Source organism: Idiotropiscis lumnitzeri, chromosome 18, assembly GCF_059441095.1.
Source record: "Idiotropiscis lumnitzeri isolate Australia: NSW breed Sydney's pygmy pipehorse chromosome 18, RoL_Ilum_1.0, whole genome shotgun sequence".
NCBI classification, from domain to species: Eukaryota; Metazoa; Chordata; class Actinopteri; order Syngnathiformes; family Syngnathidae; genus Idiotropiscis; species Idiotropiscis lumnitzeri.
Window position 1 is genome coordinate 7,321,027 of NC_142408.1, and position 16,466 is coordinate 7,337,492.

General features: G+C 42.6%; 1 protein-coding gene across 2 annotated transcripts; it reads left to right on the forward strand.

Annotated features, from left to right (window-relative positions):
* Positions 1–207: 207 nt before the first annotated feature.
* LOC148319341 (carboxyl-terminal PDZ ligand of neuronal nitric oxide synthase protein) lies at positions 208–16,135 on the forward strand. Of its 2 annotated transcripts, none has more exons than XM_088282053.1 (11): positions 208–679; positions 1,765–1,836; positions 7,630–7,722; positions 7,800–7,858; positions 8,622–8,730; positions 8,815–8,947; positions 9,071–9,246; positions 10,339–10,497; positions 10,963–11,167; positions 11,422–11,656; positions 15,619–16,135. In XM_088282053.1, exons 1-11 carry the CDS (start codon positions 572–574, stop codon positions 16,088–16,090), a joined length of 1,821 nt encoding a protein of 606 aa, XP_088138179.1. In that variant the 5' UTR covers positions 208–571; the 3' UTR covers positions 16,091–16,135. The 2 variants fall into 2 exon arrangements, with proteins under 2 accessions (XP_088138179.1, XP_088138180.1); XM_088282054.1 differs by having other exon boundaries at positions 9,074–9,246.
* The last annotated feature ends 331 nt before the right edge of the window (positions 16,136–16,466 follow it).

Genomic DNA, 16,466 nt, shown 5'->3' on the forward strand with positions numbered 1-16,466 from the left:
AATAGGTGAGTACTGTAGTACAATTCATCTACATTTTTACAATTGAATATTTTATTACTTTCAGTTTAAAACCGAGTGTTACTTATTTCGATATATTAATAAACTTTCACATATTAATTTCGTAACTTCGTCAGGACATGACATCGGTAAGTGCAATTTAAGTGCACTTAATTTAAGTGCCGCCAAACGTCTCCACGTTTGGCCTCCAGGGGGAGCTCAAGTGTGAGCAGCATGCGCGCATGACGCACAGCTGAAGGATTCGGTGGAACTTTGCCCCATTGAGTACTTTGCTTTGTGCGGTGAGCCAAGACAAGTGCCGCCAGCTTGCCTTGCCTAGTAGCACGAACCTCCTCCGCCCCGCTGCTCACCACCACGGACGCCATCACTCAGCCCAATTTACGAGCACCGCATTGACGCTCTTTCCCTCTCCTTCCGGTTCGGAGCAACCACGATGCGCAGTCACCGCCGGGGCGGGGAAAAGCTCCGACCCGGACCGTTGTTGTGACGTCCGCGCCGCGCCGCGCCGCGCCGCTTGGGCTTCGGGAGCCCCGGGAGCGCCGGGAGCCCCGCCATGCCCGCCAGGAGGAACCGCTACAACCTGGTGGACGACGTTGCCGACGCCAGACTGCCGCTGCATAACGAGGAAGCTTACCAGCATGGCATCTCCTTCCAAGCCAAGGTACATTCACGTTACACACACTACAGACGTGTGTAAAGTAGCCCAAATTAGGACACAAGTGACGATGCTGTTAATTTTCAAGATATTGACTCAAGTAAAGGTAAAACGTAGTCTTCAAAATAGTCACTGGTACAAGTATTGAGAGGGGAAAAATACTCAAACTGATGAGCAGAAGTGGGGAGAGATGCAGAAAATTGGACTCACGTAAAGGTATTGCTTAGATCATGATGATCAATTAAAGGGTCAATTGATTGGTTAATTAATTCAATTAATTACATTTTGTAATCAGATCACTAACCTTTAAAAGACAAAAATATCAAATAGAAATGTCCAATTTGATGTCATATCATCCAACAGTATAACTTTAACTAAAATAAACTTAACACTCCCCCCCCCCCCCAAAAAAAAAAATTATAATACAGTTTGAGAGGAGTTAGTCGGAGCACGGTTGCTTTAAGATGCAGTAACTTTGCTTTCAACTAGCTCTGTTTCTGCTATCAATTATTAAGCTCTCAGCAAAACAGAATTCAGCTTTTAGAGGACCTGAGTATGGTTTGTAATTATCTTCAATATTAGATTGGACTGCTTGTCTTACTTACTTGGTTATTTAGGGTGCTCAACCCATTGACGAGACCATCTGCCATCATGTAGTGCTTTAACGCAGACTCTTTTAATACATGATTTGTTTACTTTTATTTTCCCAATTCTCAATCACGCAGATCACGTGATGTCTCGTACTTGATTTGTATCCATTCACAACCTAATAATCCAAATAATTTTCTTCAACTTCCTCCATGTCTTCATCTGAACTTTCCACACTATCTGGGGTGATGACACACATAAAGCTACCACAGCTTTACCTTTCGACTCCTTTCTTTTCTTTGCTTTGTTTTGCTTTTCTTCTCTCCAAACATATCAGTGTGTGCTATAGAGAGATTTTTTAATTTTTTAATTTGTTAATTTATTATTTTTGGAGTGGAGGGGTTAAGAATAATTGTAATTTGATATAAGGTGATGCTTTGACTAACATCACTGACTTTGGTTAAAAAAGATATATGTATATTGTGTGTGTGTGTGTGTTGCAGTATGTGGGGAGCCTGGACGTGCCACGGCCCAATAGTCGCATGGAAATTGTGGCGGCCATGAGGAGGATCCGGGTAAGGAGACGGGCACGCCAAAGTCACGATAAACCGATAAACAAACCAAACGCACTCATTTTCTGAAGCGATTGGGGAAGTGGAAGTAAAAAAGGCCAAAATCCAGATGTCAGGGTGTAAGGCGTTGCAAGTGACAAGACATGGTTTAACCAAATGCAAGACTGTAAATTGAAGCTCTCATTTCTGCAGCGGTAGCCATTCTAATTTCTCCGTTCAGGGGGTTCGCAATCTTTATGTGTTTCATAGCACGTGATTGAATAAGTCTTTGCCAATCCTGCTGTGCCCCCCATCCCCTCTGCCCCACCGATTTAGTTTATTTCTTGATTCTGATTGGCCAGCTCGGCCGCGCACCTGCCATTCCCACGGCGAAACACAATGTCTCGCACCCCCCGCGGATCCTGTTAGACGTGTGAGGCCGCGCTCCATTGTGACCCGCTCAGCTGCTTTTTTCGACGAGTTTTGTCGCTTTCACTTTGCCCAGCGCCTTTGAATGGCTCGTGCTCCCGTCGCCGTCCACTTTTCATTTGGATTGCGGGGGTTACAGGATGAGCGCAAATGGAAAACCCCCTCCCCATCCCCTCACTCTTCTCCCACCAAAATAGCACACCTCCATTTAGCCCATCCCTGACTATCTGCTCGCCATGGACAGGAATATATTGAGGATGAGGGCCAAACAAGCGCTTCCCCCTTGAATTCTGCTCGGCCCCTAATGGATTTTTTTCTTTTTTAAGGCCTCTTTTCTCCGACTGCCAAGAGTCTCTCGGGGAATTTCCCTCTTTTTACCCTTCCGTCTGCCTGGATCACCTTTTGTTCAGAGCACATGCAGCATTGCGACAGGGAGGGAGGCGTTTGTTCACAATCACTGGGGGCACGTCTCGTTTGCTGGGGGTGTTAAACAAAAAGCGACAGAACCCATTAAAGACACGATATTGACTCAAAAACAAATAGATACACTAAGGAAAATGTGAATCATGTATTGGAGATTGTTTGCCACGTGGGATATGTTCTCGGCCCACCTGCGATCGGATACCTGCGCCCAATAATACGGTGGGCCTTATGTATGTGTTAAATACAGAAATTTAATTTTTAATATGGTGCGCCTCATTGTTCTAAAAATATGGTATTGTTTACCGATTTAAAAAAAAAAAAAACCAACTAAACAAAACGTACACAATATCACACAAAAGACAGAATGTAGGACAGTGAGCACATGTTGGCCAATCCTATGAAAAAAAACACCTTCGGATCTCCCAAACAAGACAGGAGGTGACAGATCGGTGGAAAGTTGGGTGGGGTGGGGGGGGGTCCACTGCTTTTTGTTGTAAACGTTGCAGTCTCTGTATTAGGGTTTTTTTTTTCCTGATGGGGGTGGGGTCCTTTCCATAGTGGGGGTCATTGTTTTCGCTGGTGCTGGCTTTAATGGCAGATGTATGCTTGCATAGTGACTGACCTAGAAGTGCAGCGGATCAGCTTCAAGTGTTAGTAACCTTTTGTCTGTCACATGCACCAGATTGAAGCTTGACAGAAATGCAAATTCATGTCTGCGACTCGGATGTTTTTCATCCTTCAGTCACGGGTCAGACGTTTCAAGGTTGTTGTCACACGTGTAAAGCACAGCCAATACTTGCCAGAAATTCGTCGAGTGAAAAAGTTTCAGATTGCCGCCCTATAAAAGCTAAACGTTTTATATACTAAACTAATTTTTTTTTAGTTTTTGCTAAATGTTTGCCAATTGTTTTTCAACCCCAGTCACAGGAGCTCATATTCATGAATAATACGGCAGATTGTTGTCCACATGTAAGAGCCCAGACTTATCGCATGTAGATAATGGGAGATTGCTGTCATGTGTGGGACATCATAGCCAGTAAATTTTTTTTGCGTCTATGAGGTCTCCGATGTTTTTGAAAAATTAATCGGCTGTCATGTTTATTTAATGCTACACCCACACCGCAGACATATGACGAATATGGTAGATTGTTGTTACTTTTAGGACAAAGCCACGAATGATCTCTACTGTTTTTATTGCAAAAACATGCCAATCTTGATTCACCCCCCCCCCCCCCCCCTTATCCTCCACAGCCCAAACTTATGGGCGATAGACTGCTGTCATGTATTGGACACAGCCTGAACTTGTCAGTATTTCCTGCAGCACCGACTTTTTTTTTAATACCCTCTCAAAGTGACGTTTACACGCCTACTTACACAACTTGGTGGAAGATGGGAATGTGAAAAAATAAATCAGTGGCCTTAAAAGCAGGGGACTGACAGCTAGTCCTCTCTCACATGGATGGACAAGCCGGTACCGAATGGTTGCTTCCACTTGCAGTATCATGTCACACGAATACACAAGCAGGCTCTTATCTTCCGACCCGCGGCTGCGTCGTGGCTTGCCGTCGTTATTTGACGCACTCACGCCATCCATCCATCCATTATCTGTACCGCTTGTCCTCACAAGGGTCGTCTATCTTTGGGCAGTAGGCGGGTTACACCCTGAACTTGTTGCAAGCCAATCGCAGGGCACACACAGACAAACAACCATCCGCGCTCACACTCACACCTGGGAACAATTTACCGTGTTCAATCAACCTAACGTGCAGGAAAGGTTCAAAAACACTCTCTTCACCCCCCTGCTTCCTTCATCTAACTAAAGTTAGCGTGACTCCGCTGCTTTTGACAGAAAGGTTGCTGACCAACTGATCGGAGTGGACATTTTTGAGTGGATCAGCAGAATCAATCATTTAGTCTGTTTGCTCAGCACGTCTGAGCTTATGTAACCATGCAAGTTCCACTTCTTTAAAAAAAAAAAAAAGTAAATAATACGACAACACTAAAAAGTGCCAAGGAAAGTGGAGTTTAAAATAAAAAGGAACTACAGAGTGTAAACCTCAATTGACTGCTGGCGATAGGTGAAAAATCTGCAACAAATGGTCTTTCATTGGACTTTCATACCTGACTTGGACCGAACCGTTCCAAAAAAACAAAATTCATTCAGGTCCTTGTAGCGGTGTCGTGGTGACAGTTGAGAGTTGAGCTGGGCTGTTTGCAAACTTTAATCCTGAAAACTAAAGTGGACCAAATAAATAGCCGTCCATCTCCGTGAACAAAATATTGGCCCGAGTGGACCGCCGGCGTCTCAACACGGGACTCTTTGCGCGGAGAATGCCTGCATGCCTCAGTGCCTCCCTGACATGCTCCGTGAAAGGACAGGCCGTCCCTCGGCACCCAGGGGGGGCGGTAAAGGAGCGGTTTTTTTTTTGAGGGGGGGGGGGGGGGGGGGTACAGAGACAAAACAAAGGAGCAACTTTAGCATGCCTAACATTAATCTCAGTGCAGCTTCTGCTCATGGAGCTTTCTAAAGTGCACTCTCGGAAACACCGATTTTTGTGGCCCAGAAAGGATGCATCGTCGCCATGGGCGCTCTCATCATGCAAGTGCCACAAAATGTGCTAAATTGCAAAGCCTCCCGGTGCAATTAAAGGCTTCCTATTTGTGTGCAGTTGTTGCTTAAATGCCAGCACGGTTAATAATGCATGAACACTTCAGGGCAACATTGATTTTCTGCTTGCATCTTGCATGGGAAATGAGTTTCCTCACCATTTGTGGGTGAGATGCAGCTTTCATCTCACGCCTTCATTTGAGAGATTCACAGGTGACGCTTAACTCATATTAGTCCGCATTTGCCAGGGCAACATTTATAAATAAAAAAAAATAAATGGAAGTATTTTCAACAATTCAGTAATTTTCAAAATTCCACACCAAGGCTCGAAATAAGCGGTTTGAGAGGCAGGATCAGCATTTTGCGACTCATTAAAACACATTGAATAGCAAAACTGAGAATCAACCATCGAGACTTTGCCGGGCTGCTTCGACCATCCGCAGGTATAGTCGGAGGTGGAGGTACACCTCGGTGCTAACTGCACCGGACCAGCAAGACTAGAAAATACTGTTTGCCGCTATAGACTGCTAAAAATGCAAGTCAACATTTTTGGTAATATTAAGAAAATTTGTTGCATTGTCATATTCTTGGTTAATAAAATCCTCGCTTCAGGTCGATGGGATTAACCTACAAAAAATTCGACTCCATCCACATTTTCTCCTTCTCATGTAAAGCAGCCATGGAGAGGTCAATCTTTTTAATATGTTGAAGTCATAGGTCAAAGGTTGGGATGTCCAAATAAATTTTGGTGCCATTTGATCATTGTTTTTGGACGTTCTAAGTAATGTAAGTACAATAATTTCCAATGATTGGCCCCTTTCGTGACTCGCACTGAGACATGAAGAGAGCGGAGGGGGGCGTGGCTATTTTCCTCATTAAAATTAGGCCTTTTTCCAGTCGTCAGTTATTTGCTAATTTCTCCAAAATGAATGGATGAAAAAGGATTACTAATTTCAGTTTCCTGATCAAAAAATATGAATACTATAAGTAAATACATTAGACATTTTTGTGTGTGTGTGTTGGCCAAACACATTTAAAATGCTCGTTAACAACTCCAGTCCGACAAATGCAAGGACAGAAAGTGAGCTGCCGGGACACGCCGCTATCCAGCAATCGCCGAAAGAAATTGGTCGACACAAATTCCGCACGATGGCTAGTTGAAACGAGCGCAACCTTGGCACGGCAGCTCTCTTGGCCTCATTGGTTACGCGAGTGTTTACCACTCACTTACTTTTCCCTGAGGCGAAGGAAGCGCATAGTGTCGCCTCATCCTGTTCGAACATGGCGCGTTGACGTCTCGAGCTCCTTAATTGTTTGTTCCGGCGTCCATGACAGTGATACGTTCCAAGCTTAAATATTTCAAAGCACTCTCTGAGCGGTATGAGGGGGGAGGGAAAAAAAAGAGAGCAAATATTAAAATTTCATACTTTGGATGTGAAGTTGCAAAATCCCACTTTGCTGGTGTCGGGGTAGTGAAGATTCATGTGGGTGGCCTGACGACGTGTACGGCAACGTCTTCTTGTTTGTTGAAACTTGGATGAGTTGTTTGGATTTAAAAAGATTCTAATGCTAAGTTAACGCTTGTAATATGATTGATTTTCCTTATTTACTTTCCTAATGTATTCTCACTATTGCATTTTCATCTATTAAAAAAACCCAACTTTTTCCATGTGTTTTTGCTAAAAAAATTTTCCTCCTACTATTTTCACTTTTTCCACATTTAACCACGCCACATCTCTTCCAATAGCGCTCAGTGCTGCCCGGCATGTTGTGGCCAAAGGTGGTACTACACTGAAGGCGCACCACTTTCAATTCATGCTGCCCCCAAAATTGCATTATATGGCGGGTTCTCAAGAGATGAACCGATATAATTCACTGTATCACGTGTCTCAAAATGAGGTTCCACTAGATGAAGATGTATATGATACGGTATAGGCCACAATAATAAAACTAAAGTTTTGTCTTGAAGTTTATACATTTGGGGAAATATTTTTATTTTATTATTATTTTTACGTTAAATATGAGCATTAAGCTAACATACTTCCAACAAGACCAAATTATGTGGCGATTTGGTGCTTAAATATGTACTGTTAATTTTTGTTGTATTATTATTTTTTTACGTGTTATGCACAAGAAAAAAGGTAGTTCATTGCCTCCATCTTGTGTGGTGTTGGTAAAAACATTTTCATTATGCCTATTAAATGACGCTCTAAAACTCACTTTTCGTGACAAGGCGTTTTTTATTGTTGTTGTTTTTTTAGCGTCAGTTCCATCCACATTCTCTTCAAATCCTACTTAATGTCACATTTAGTTTTTTGTAACAGAGCAGTTTTTTTTTGTCGCATCTGCTCGGCCAGTACGAGTTCAAGGCTAAGAACATCAAGAAGAAGAAAGTCAACATGGTGGTGTCTGTGGACGGCGTCAATGTACTGTTGCGCAAGAAACAGAAGGTGAGTCGCCGTCGCCAATGCGAGTGGACTGAGAATTGCAGATAATGCTAATGTGCTAACGCCATTCCCGCCCGCAGAGAAAAGAGTGGACATGGGATGAGAGCAAGATGCTCATCATGCATGACCCCATTTACAGGTTTGTTCACTGCTCTTGCTGTGCTTTTTTTTAATTTTATTTTTTTAAGAAAAGTTTTATCGATTTATTTATTTTTTTACACCTTACTCGTCATGTTTTTAATTTTTTTTTTTTTCTTGCGCATTTATTTGTATTCATTTTGTAATTTATACATGATCTAAAAGGTTTTGTTTATTTTTTTAACAGCTTCATTAAACCATTCGCTAGTTCCAATTTGATCACATACTCAGTGCAGAATGTGAGCAATTTGGCTAGTGTGGTTGCATTGTTTGAGGCATTTTTACTACTTCTTTGTATCTTTTTGTTCATAGATAAATAAAAAATTATTCATTTTTTTTATAAATTTTCATTGATTTTAAATATTTTGCACATTTACCTTTTATTTTGCACATTTATTTTTTTGGGTTTATTTACATTATTTTTTATTAATTTATTATTTCATTTGTAACATTTTTTTCCGCCTGCATTAATTAGTTTTTGGTATTTTAAAAAAAAAAAATATTTGTGCCTTTTCTTTTTAAGGGAAGAATATTTTTGTTTAATTTTTTTACCCTGGCATTGTGTTAACTTTTTTGTACATTTTTACACATACATTTTACATTCCTTCATTTGTATTTTGTTTTCACTTTTTTTCATTGTTTGCCTAACATTTCTTGAACGTGTTCACTTAAGGATTGAGGAAAATTCTTTGTACTTTGACAATTTCTTTGCTTTTTGCGGATTGACGGTTGATGAAAGTTTGCCAATTGACGTTCCCTTGCAGGATTTTCTACGTATCGCATGACTCGCAAGACTTGAAAATCTTCAGCTACATCGCCAGAGACGGCTCTAGCAATTCCTTCCGCTGCAACGTCTTCAAATCCAAAAAGAAGGTCAGGTTGAAGCCTCGCTCGCATGAACGTGAATGTGGCTCAGTCACGACTGAAGTCTGGTCGGCCATCTTCCTTTGAGTGCAGGCGCAGGCCATTCGCATCGTGCGGACGGTGGGTCAGGCCTTTGAGGTTTGCCACAAGCTAAGTTTGCGGCACGCCGAGCAGGACGCCGACGGCGAGAGCAACAAATCGGCCGACGAGTCTGGTGGGCATGCCGGTAAGGCGGTTCAGTTGACGTGTCCATTTGACGGCCGCCAGCATTATTTTACAGCTTAAAAAAACAAAACAAGATGAACCTTGTTGACCCATTCATTCATATTCGGGCGCTTTGCACCGTCAGCAGGTCGGAGGACTCTGACGGGGGCCGAGCAAGGAGAGGAGGACGGTCAGGATGGACGAGGCGAGGAGGAGGATGAGGACGCGATAACCAGCTCATCGCTGTACGAAAAGACGGTCGGGGATATCCTGCACAGCCTGGCTGAGCTTACCGTCGTCAAACCGGGCCAAATCATCACGGTGAGACAAGCTTACACACACACATCTGCGTTCTTTATGTGGCAGCTTTCCCAATGAATGATGCATGTGATGTGCTGAGCAGTTTCCTGCGTAGTCTTAAACGTTCTCTATGAGCCCGCTTACTGGACACTTGATTAGGTATACCCTCATTGGTTACGCTTCACCACACTGAGAGTTGTGACGAATATTTTGATTCAGTTGGGCCATCCGGATTGAGTCTATTGAGTGTGCGGGGTTCATGTGTCAGGAAGAAATTTTATTTTATTTTTTAATGATTTATTTTATTAATTTAGTTTAAAAATTACATTAATTTTCAAATTAATTCTATCTATTATGCTACTTTCATATGAAATTTTCATTTTATTACATTTAATATTATTTTTTTCCTTTGTCTGCATATTTTTGAGGGAATTTTTACGGATTTTAATTATTTACTTTTTGACATGTACAAGTTTTATAAGTTCACGTTGAAACTTTTGTACTTTTTGGTTGCCTCCATTCACTTTTTGTTTTACATATCTTCCATGTATTGTTTGTCTTTTCACAGTTTTATAAAGCATTTTTCCGCATACATGTGCATTCTGAAGCATACTTTTAACTCCTCCCCATTCTGCATTTTTTTTTGCGTATTTTTTATTGAACGACATATTTTACATTTTCATTTTGTTTTTTTAATCCATGGACTTGTAACCTGCATATTACTTTTTCTGTCATTTTTTAAAAATACTTTCCATACAATTATTTTTGTACTTTTTATTTTTTTACATTTAGATTTTCTCAATTTTGTTTTCAGTTTTTTATTATTATTTTTTTATCACAGTTGTTCATTTTCAACATTGTGTTTCGTGTAGGCTTGTACTTGCAGCAAAATGAAAAGGACTGACTAGTTGTTAGTGCCAGACAAAATTATCTGTTTTCGGCTGCCCTCTAGAGGCACGACAATGTAGGTACAACAAATTTGGCCATTGAACACGACTCAAGTGTGTTGTTTGTCCTTAATGATTTGAAGCAAGTGATGTATGTGAGCACACCATGAAAGCAAAACAATATGGTGTTGTTGTTGATGTTCACGTTTTGCATGTTTGCGGTCAGGACTTTTCCGGAAAGTCCTTGTTCACGGTGACGTCCCAGGGCGTGGCTCCCGGCAGTCCAGGCTCGACGGCAGGCTCGCTTGCGTCGCGCCACTACTTGCAGCTCCTTCAGCAGCAGCTGCAGCAGCAGCAGCAGCACACGCAAGTGGCTGTAGCTCAGGTAAGGGAACCGCACATTCTCAGACGTTTGAAATGAAGCAATAAAAACAACGCTTTGGCGCCATCTTGTGGCATTTTGATCCCAAAGTTCTGCACTGAAGTGAGTTGAATTTGTGATGTCTTGCTACAAAGGAACTTGGTTTAAGGGCGTTGAGGGATTTCATTGGGGCAAAAGCGTCTTCTGCCATCTAGTGGCGAGCAATTTAATTGTTCTGCCCGTCACAACACACAGACAACGTACCATTTAAAGCCCTGACTAAATGAAGCGCCGTCCCTCACTTCAACTCGGTTCAAGGGCACCAAGATGCCACAAGATGAACCATAGCACTACTTCTGTATTAAACCCGGCTTTCACCTTTTTCAACAAATAACAGGAGGATAATCGCTCCGTTGGGCTTCATTGGTTTTTCATGATTAATATTTTTCATCTTCTCATTGATGGCAATTTTGTTTGCGCACACGGCAGGTGCAGCTCCTGAAGGATCAGATGGCGGCCGAGAGCGCCGCCCGCATGGAGGCGCAGGCGCGTTCGCACCAGCTGCTCCTGCAGAACCGCGACCTTCTGCAACACCTGGCCCTGCTGGTGCAGCAGCTCCGTCAGCTCGAAGCCGGAGCCGACGGCGGCCAAGAGGCAGAGCTTCAGCTGCGGGAGACGCCGCTCAACGGGTGCGGTGAGTGACTTGCCAAGCCGCTCGTTCTCCCCTTTTTTTTTTTGGGATTGTCTATTAACGCCACAAGATAGAGGCAAAGCACTACTTTTCTATAAACCTGTCTTAAAAAATTGATGTGGCAAGTGGAAGAGCAATTCGTTATTCTATTCATTAAGTGTTACTTTCATAGACCCACTTTATGATCTCTGATGGTTGGAAATCGGAGTTTTCATGCACAAACTCTCCCTTGTGGACTCTGAAATATTGTCTTGCAGCGCTTTCCACTTTGGCGAGGCCTCTCTCTCTCAATCTGAAGAGTCGTTGCGGAGACGCCCTGGAGCAGCCCATCACCTCCACGCCCGGACAGCAGCCGCTCACCTTTGATTCCTTTTTGCCGGGCCTGGGGGACAGCTGCCTAAACTTGGTCCCGATTGCCGACGGCGGCGAGGCAGCCACGTCCGACGAGGTGGTCCCCGTCACGAGCAGAAGGGCGTCCAACGTGGAGGAAAAGTAAGACATTGTGATAGTGATATTGCGATCTGGGCTCCATCGATTTTCTTGCTCCTTTACCGGGAGTTGTTATATTGGCAATAACTGTCCCACACATTCGCTTACTGTCACTATTGGTCACCAACTGTCTTTTGCAAACATTTGTGCAAATGGGGGGGGGGATACGGGGTGAAAAAGAATGCAGCACAAGTGATTGGTAGTATGATGACACCAATTGCAAACATTCTGAAAGTGTGCATACACAACGGATGGACGGATGCAAATATGACTGTTTCCTTAGAAGAAAGCCTTGAGTCAACATTTAATCGCCATAAATTGCCCCGAGACGTTCTCCGTCACGACACCAACATCCAGTACGTAATTACTTTTTAATGAGCTTTTAATCCCCTTAAAGCCGAAAGCGCCAATGAGGGAATGTTTTCCCTCTCAACCCGACCCCCCCACTCTCTCTTAATGTTTTCTCTTACAAGTGCGACGTCTCAGCGCGAGAAGCCAATCAAATTGCATCAGTTCAATTGTCGGCTTCCGATCAGAACGTTGTGATTTTCTCGCGGCTGCCAACCAACACCAAAAAACAAAAATAAAACCAAAATTAAAGAAAAGTTAAGAATGAGGAATAACATAACTAGTGGAAATGTATCCAGATCGCTTTATTAACTTTTTTATTGTCTTTTATGTCGCATTTTGAGATCATTGAATGTAAAGTGTAATGTAAAAAAAAAATTACTTTTTTTTGTTGTTGTTGTTTTTTTATTACTTTAAACCTTTACACAACTGCTACTTTCCATGGAGCAGCAACACATACAAACAGTAATGCCGAGTACCGCCCGACACGATTTGACACAACGTGGATTTCAAAAACCCAAATTTCAAAACTCAAGCGCTCCCTTGTGTGACGTCGCGGAATGTGATGGTTTGATGCCAAAAGCCAAACTAAAACATCCTCTCTGCTTTGTATTTGTTTGTGGTTATGTAACACCTCTCGTTCTTCTCATGCCGCTAAATCAGGAAAGCGCAATATTAGAAGCAGCTGTCCGTGCTACATACCGCTCTTATTCACATATTGTCAGCTTTGTAATTTGACTCATGTACCGCATCGTATCCACATGAGAACCGCATGTCGTATCCGGCGAGTGGAGTTTTTCTGACTTTGATGCAGCCGGCCAATCCGTCGTAACTGTGACGAAAAAAAAAAAAAAAAGCCAGTAAATATGCTCCATTGTTGATGCACAGACTTTGCAGTATATCCGATATACAATATTGGATGATATTTAGCCAGCGAATACATTAAGCATGAAATGAGGACTTTTGCGTTTGTATTGGTGCGATAGCCCAGCAAGGTTGAAGTTAATCGCTGGCTGTGGTCTAACTGTCGCCTCTTTCTGTCAGGTGCGAGGATCCCGTCCTGCTCGTCCTCTTGCTCCTCTAATCAAATCAAAAACATGCAAAAAAAAAAAAAACTACACCTGCCCACCTTCGTCTTGCTCCTCTTCCGCCTTTCCTCCTCTTCCTCTTCTCTGCTTCCCCCCTCCTCCTCCTCATCTTCCTCCTCCTTTATGTGAGTATCATAAGCAGCAAGCGACATGCAACGTTACGATTGCGTTTCAAATTGGGGGCGGGGGGGGACAATCATGTTGCGGTGAGGTTACAGAGTAGAAATCAGCCGCTTGATGACAATAAATTGTTTAAATAAAATAAAATAAAAGGCTACCATTAATGTGAGCTATAACCCGTTCATTGGAGAACCCCCCCCCCCCGAATATTAAAATCAATTGAAGTGCAGAAGCAATAACTCTGAAGCAGAGGACGTAGCTGCCATTCGATCACTTAACAAACAAGGAGCAGCGGCGCATACAAATTGAGAAAAGTGCCCAACTCTAAATCCAGACTTGGCTGAAATGATAAAAATACCCCAACAAAAGGTTGGTTAAAAATCCACCACATAGTGGTCTGCTCTGCAGACAAAAGAAGTCCTAATAAAGTCACCTTCGGCCCCCGAGGCATCAGAGACCTTCACTGTCGCATGTTGAAACAGCAGCCGAGATATTAAAATATACTCATTTAATATCCCGGCTGGCTGGCAATAACATCACGACTCATAACTGTGTTTTCAGGAAGAGCAAAAACAAAATGAAAGACGAATAAAAGGGTACATTTGTAAGGCAGCAATCAAGTACAAGTGGACACAAGGCAAGAAGTAGACCTATTGAATAACAAGGATGGAGGGATGCAAAGAAAAAAAAAAAACACTGGAGATGATGAAGAGGCTTTGTCCACGGAGCGCTGTTAAGGCGGAGAGTGCTGCGTGAAAGCTGCGTTAACAAGATCTGCAAAGGGCGAGAAGTTTCTGGAAAACAGGCAAGCACAGCACAACAAACAAGATCCCCAAATCACTCTTGATCACCTTGACTGGCTGATTTTCGAGTTGCGCTAATTTAGCAAACAGAAGCTCCAAGCTTTTGACCCAAGTTCAGTGTTAAATAAAACATAAAACAAAGACAATTATGCAAAAGAAATTCTTAGCTTTGCCCATTTAGGTTAGTGCGAACTAAAACGAATGCAAAACACCATGGCCGTGCTTCCAGATATCTGCGCTCGCCCTTTTTAGGCAAAGGATATTCGAACACAAATGTTGCAGCAACACAAGTAGGCAGACAATATAACAATACCAACCGACGCGTATTCTTGATCCTCTGGGAAGAGCAACTAAAATGAAGGCAGTTTCTGTATTATACTGTCCCCCCCGGTGGCCAATGTCAGTTTAATTGAATCATAAAATGTGGCAATAAGTGTTTAATTTCTTTACATTGTCGTTAATTAGGTCATTACTACATTCTTTTGTAAATTAAAATATCATTGACTGCTAGATTTTGGATGAAAAAACACAAACTTAAGTTGTTTTTTTTTTCGAAGCTGAAACAGATTCATGGCTTTTCGAGTTCATTCACAGATTTGCATAATAGTCGATACTACATTCTTGATGCATGGTGTTGATGCTTTATGATCTCGTTTTTTTTTTCTTTCTTTGCCACCATCTTGTGGCATCTCTATGTAATTACACTCCCCTTTTCGCCAACAGTCCAACTTTATGCTCCTTTTATGTCCATTTGGTCAAAATTGCAATGTTGTCCAGAGTTGCTCCATTCACCATCACTATCATTCTTGTGGATTCACTTCCTAAAAAAAAAAATAACCCACCAATGAGATCTTAATGATCTGACTTCCCTCAAAGAGATTTGCACAGAACACCTCCCTGGTGTGCACGGCCCATTAGCGATCTTGTTAGCGTTTCCCGCGCTTTCTTTTCCGACAGGCCAAATGGGAACGGACCGTGTTAGCGTCTGCCGATTTGATAAAGATGGCCTTTGTTAGTCCCCCAATGAGGAAATTTACGATGATGCTGAGGCTCGTTAGCGTGTTTGTGTCGAGCCTCGTTAGTTGCCATTTTGTGTGTCGTTACATGCCATCCAATAAAGAATACCGATGTGTTTAAATATTTTTTTCTTTTAAGACACTGAATTTTATTTTTGAATATATAAGAAAGGATGAACTCATTGACGTAAATACCAATGTGTGTTCAAAAAAATGTTTTTCTTGTTTTTCAAAAATATTGAAATTTGACTTTGGCAATTATGCTTTGTTTTAGCTTTTTGAGGGTCACAAATAAGTGTCATTGGTGGTGGGTTTTTTATTTTATTTTTTTTTAAAGGAGGTTGCGTTCCGAAAGAAATCCGCAAAAATGTCAATTTATGAATACTGACCTGCAAATATGTGGGGGTGCACTGTATTTTTCACATCATCACTAGCTCAACCTCGGGACAACGCTATCTCGAAGTCATCAAGGATAACCTTTAAAAAAGTCATGTCAGGGCAATAAAGTTGACAATTAAAATAAAAAATAAATAAAATAAATAATAATAACAACAGTAATATTTAAGGTGATCTAATTTCTTTGTTGGCAGGTATCAAGCACCTGTCCCAAAACTGGACCCTCCTCCTGCCTCCCTCAACCGGAAGCGAGCCAGCCGGACCTTGTCCCCAAGCTCGATCCAACCGGGCCAGAGCCCGCCCAGCCGCAACAGCGTCCTCTTCACCTTCCGGGACGTGACGCCCGGCTCGCTGGCGTCGGCCGACTTCCACTCGCTTAGCAGCTCCTGCTCTACCAGCGACGACTCGGGCGTGCGTTCCGAGAGCAAGTCGCTACTCTCGCCTCTGCAGGACGACAGCCGCGACGACGCGTTCGAGGACCGTGGGACTTTGGGGACTCCGGTCCTCAACGGTCGCGAGGGGAGTCCGGACTCGTCTCAAGGCTCGAACGAGCGCCGGCCTCCCGCCTCGCCCCTTTTGAACGACACCTGCCTTCACATCAGCTTCTCTGAGGACGAACTTCTGGAAAACTGCCAGGATGAGCACTCCATCCCGCAACGGAGTTAAGGGCACACCTTTTACACTTTTCTTAGTTAGTCCAGCCATTTGTTCCACCACCCATTGTACACACCATTCACCCATGGACAGATTTAGTATTTTTATAAGGAAAATAAACACCATTCAAGATACTTTTTCGAGATTAGATGGAACCCACGTAGCAGTTATTTTGCAATACATTCTTCCTGATTCACCCGATCGGAAGTATTTTTTTTTTTTAATTTAGCGTTAATATCTAAGAAAGTCAGCAATATTAGCTCTGCTTCGTCAACGAACAGTATCTGTAAAGTGAAAAAACAATGTGTAAAAGTTATTTTCTCAGTTTAAGAATATTTCTAATTGGTATGAGGAAAAAGTTCAAAAGTTTCAAGCAAAAATTCACAAT

Bases quoted from the DNA above. Each gene is read 5' to 3' on its own strand.
- LOC148319341 (XM_088282053.1), top strand. From the start codon at position 572: ATGCCCGCCAGGAGGAACCGCTACAACCTGGTGGACGACGTTGCCGAC. The intron at 8,948-9,070 runs GTAAGGCGGTTC...TTGCACCGTCAG, and splicing joins CGAGTCTGGTGGGCATGCCG to CAGGTCGGAGGACTCTGACG. The intron at 10,498-10,962 runs GTAAGGGAACCG...CGCACACGGCAG, and splicing joins CGCAAGTGGCTGTAGCTCAG to GTGCAGCTCCTGAAGGATCA.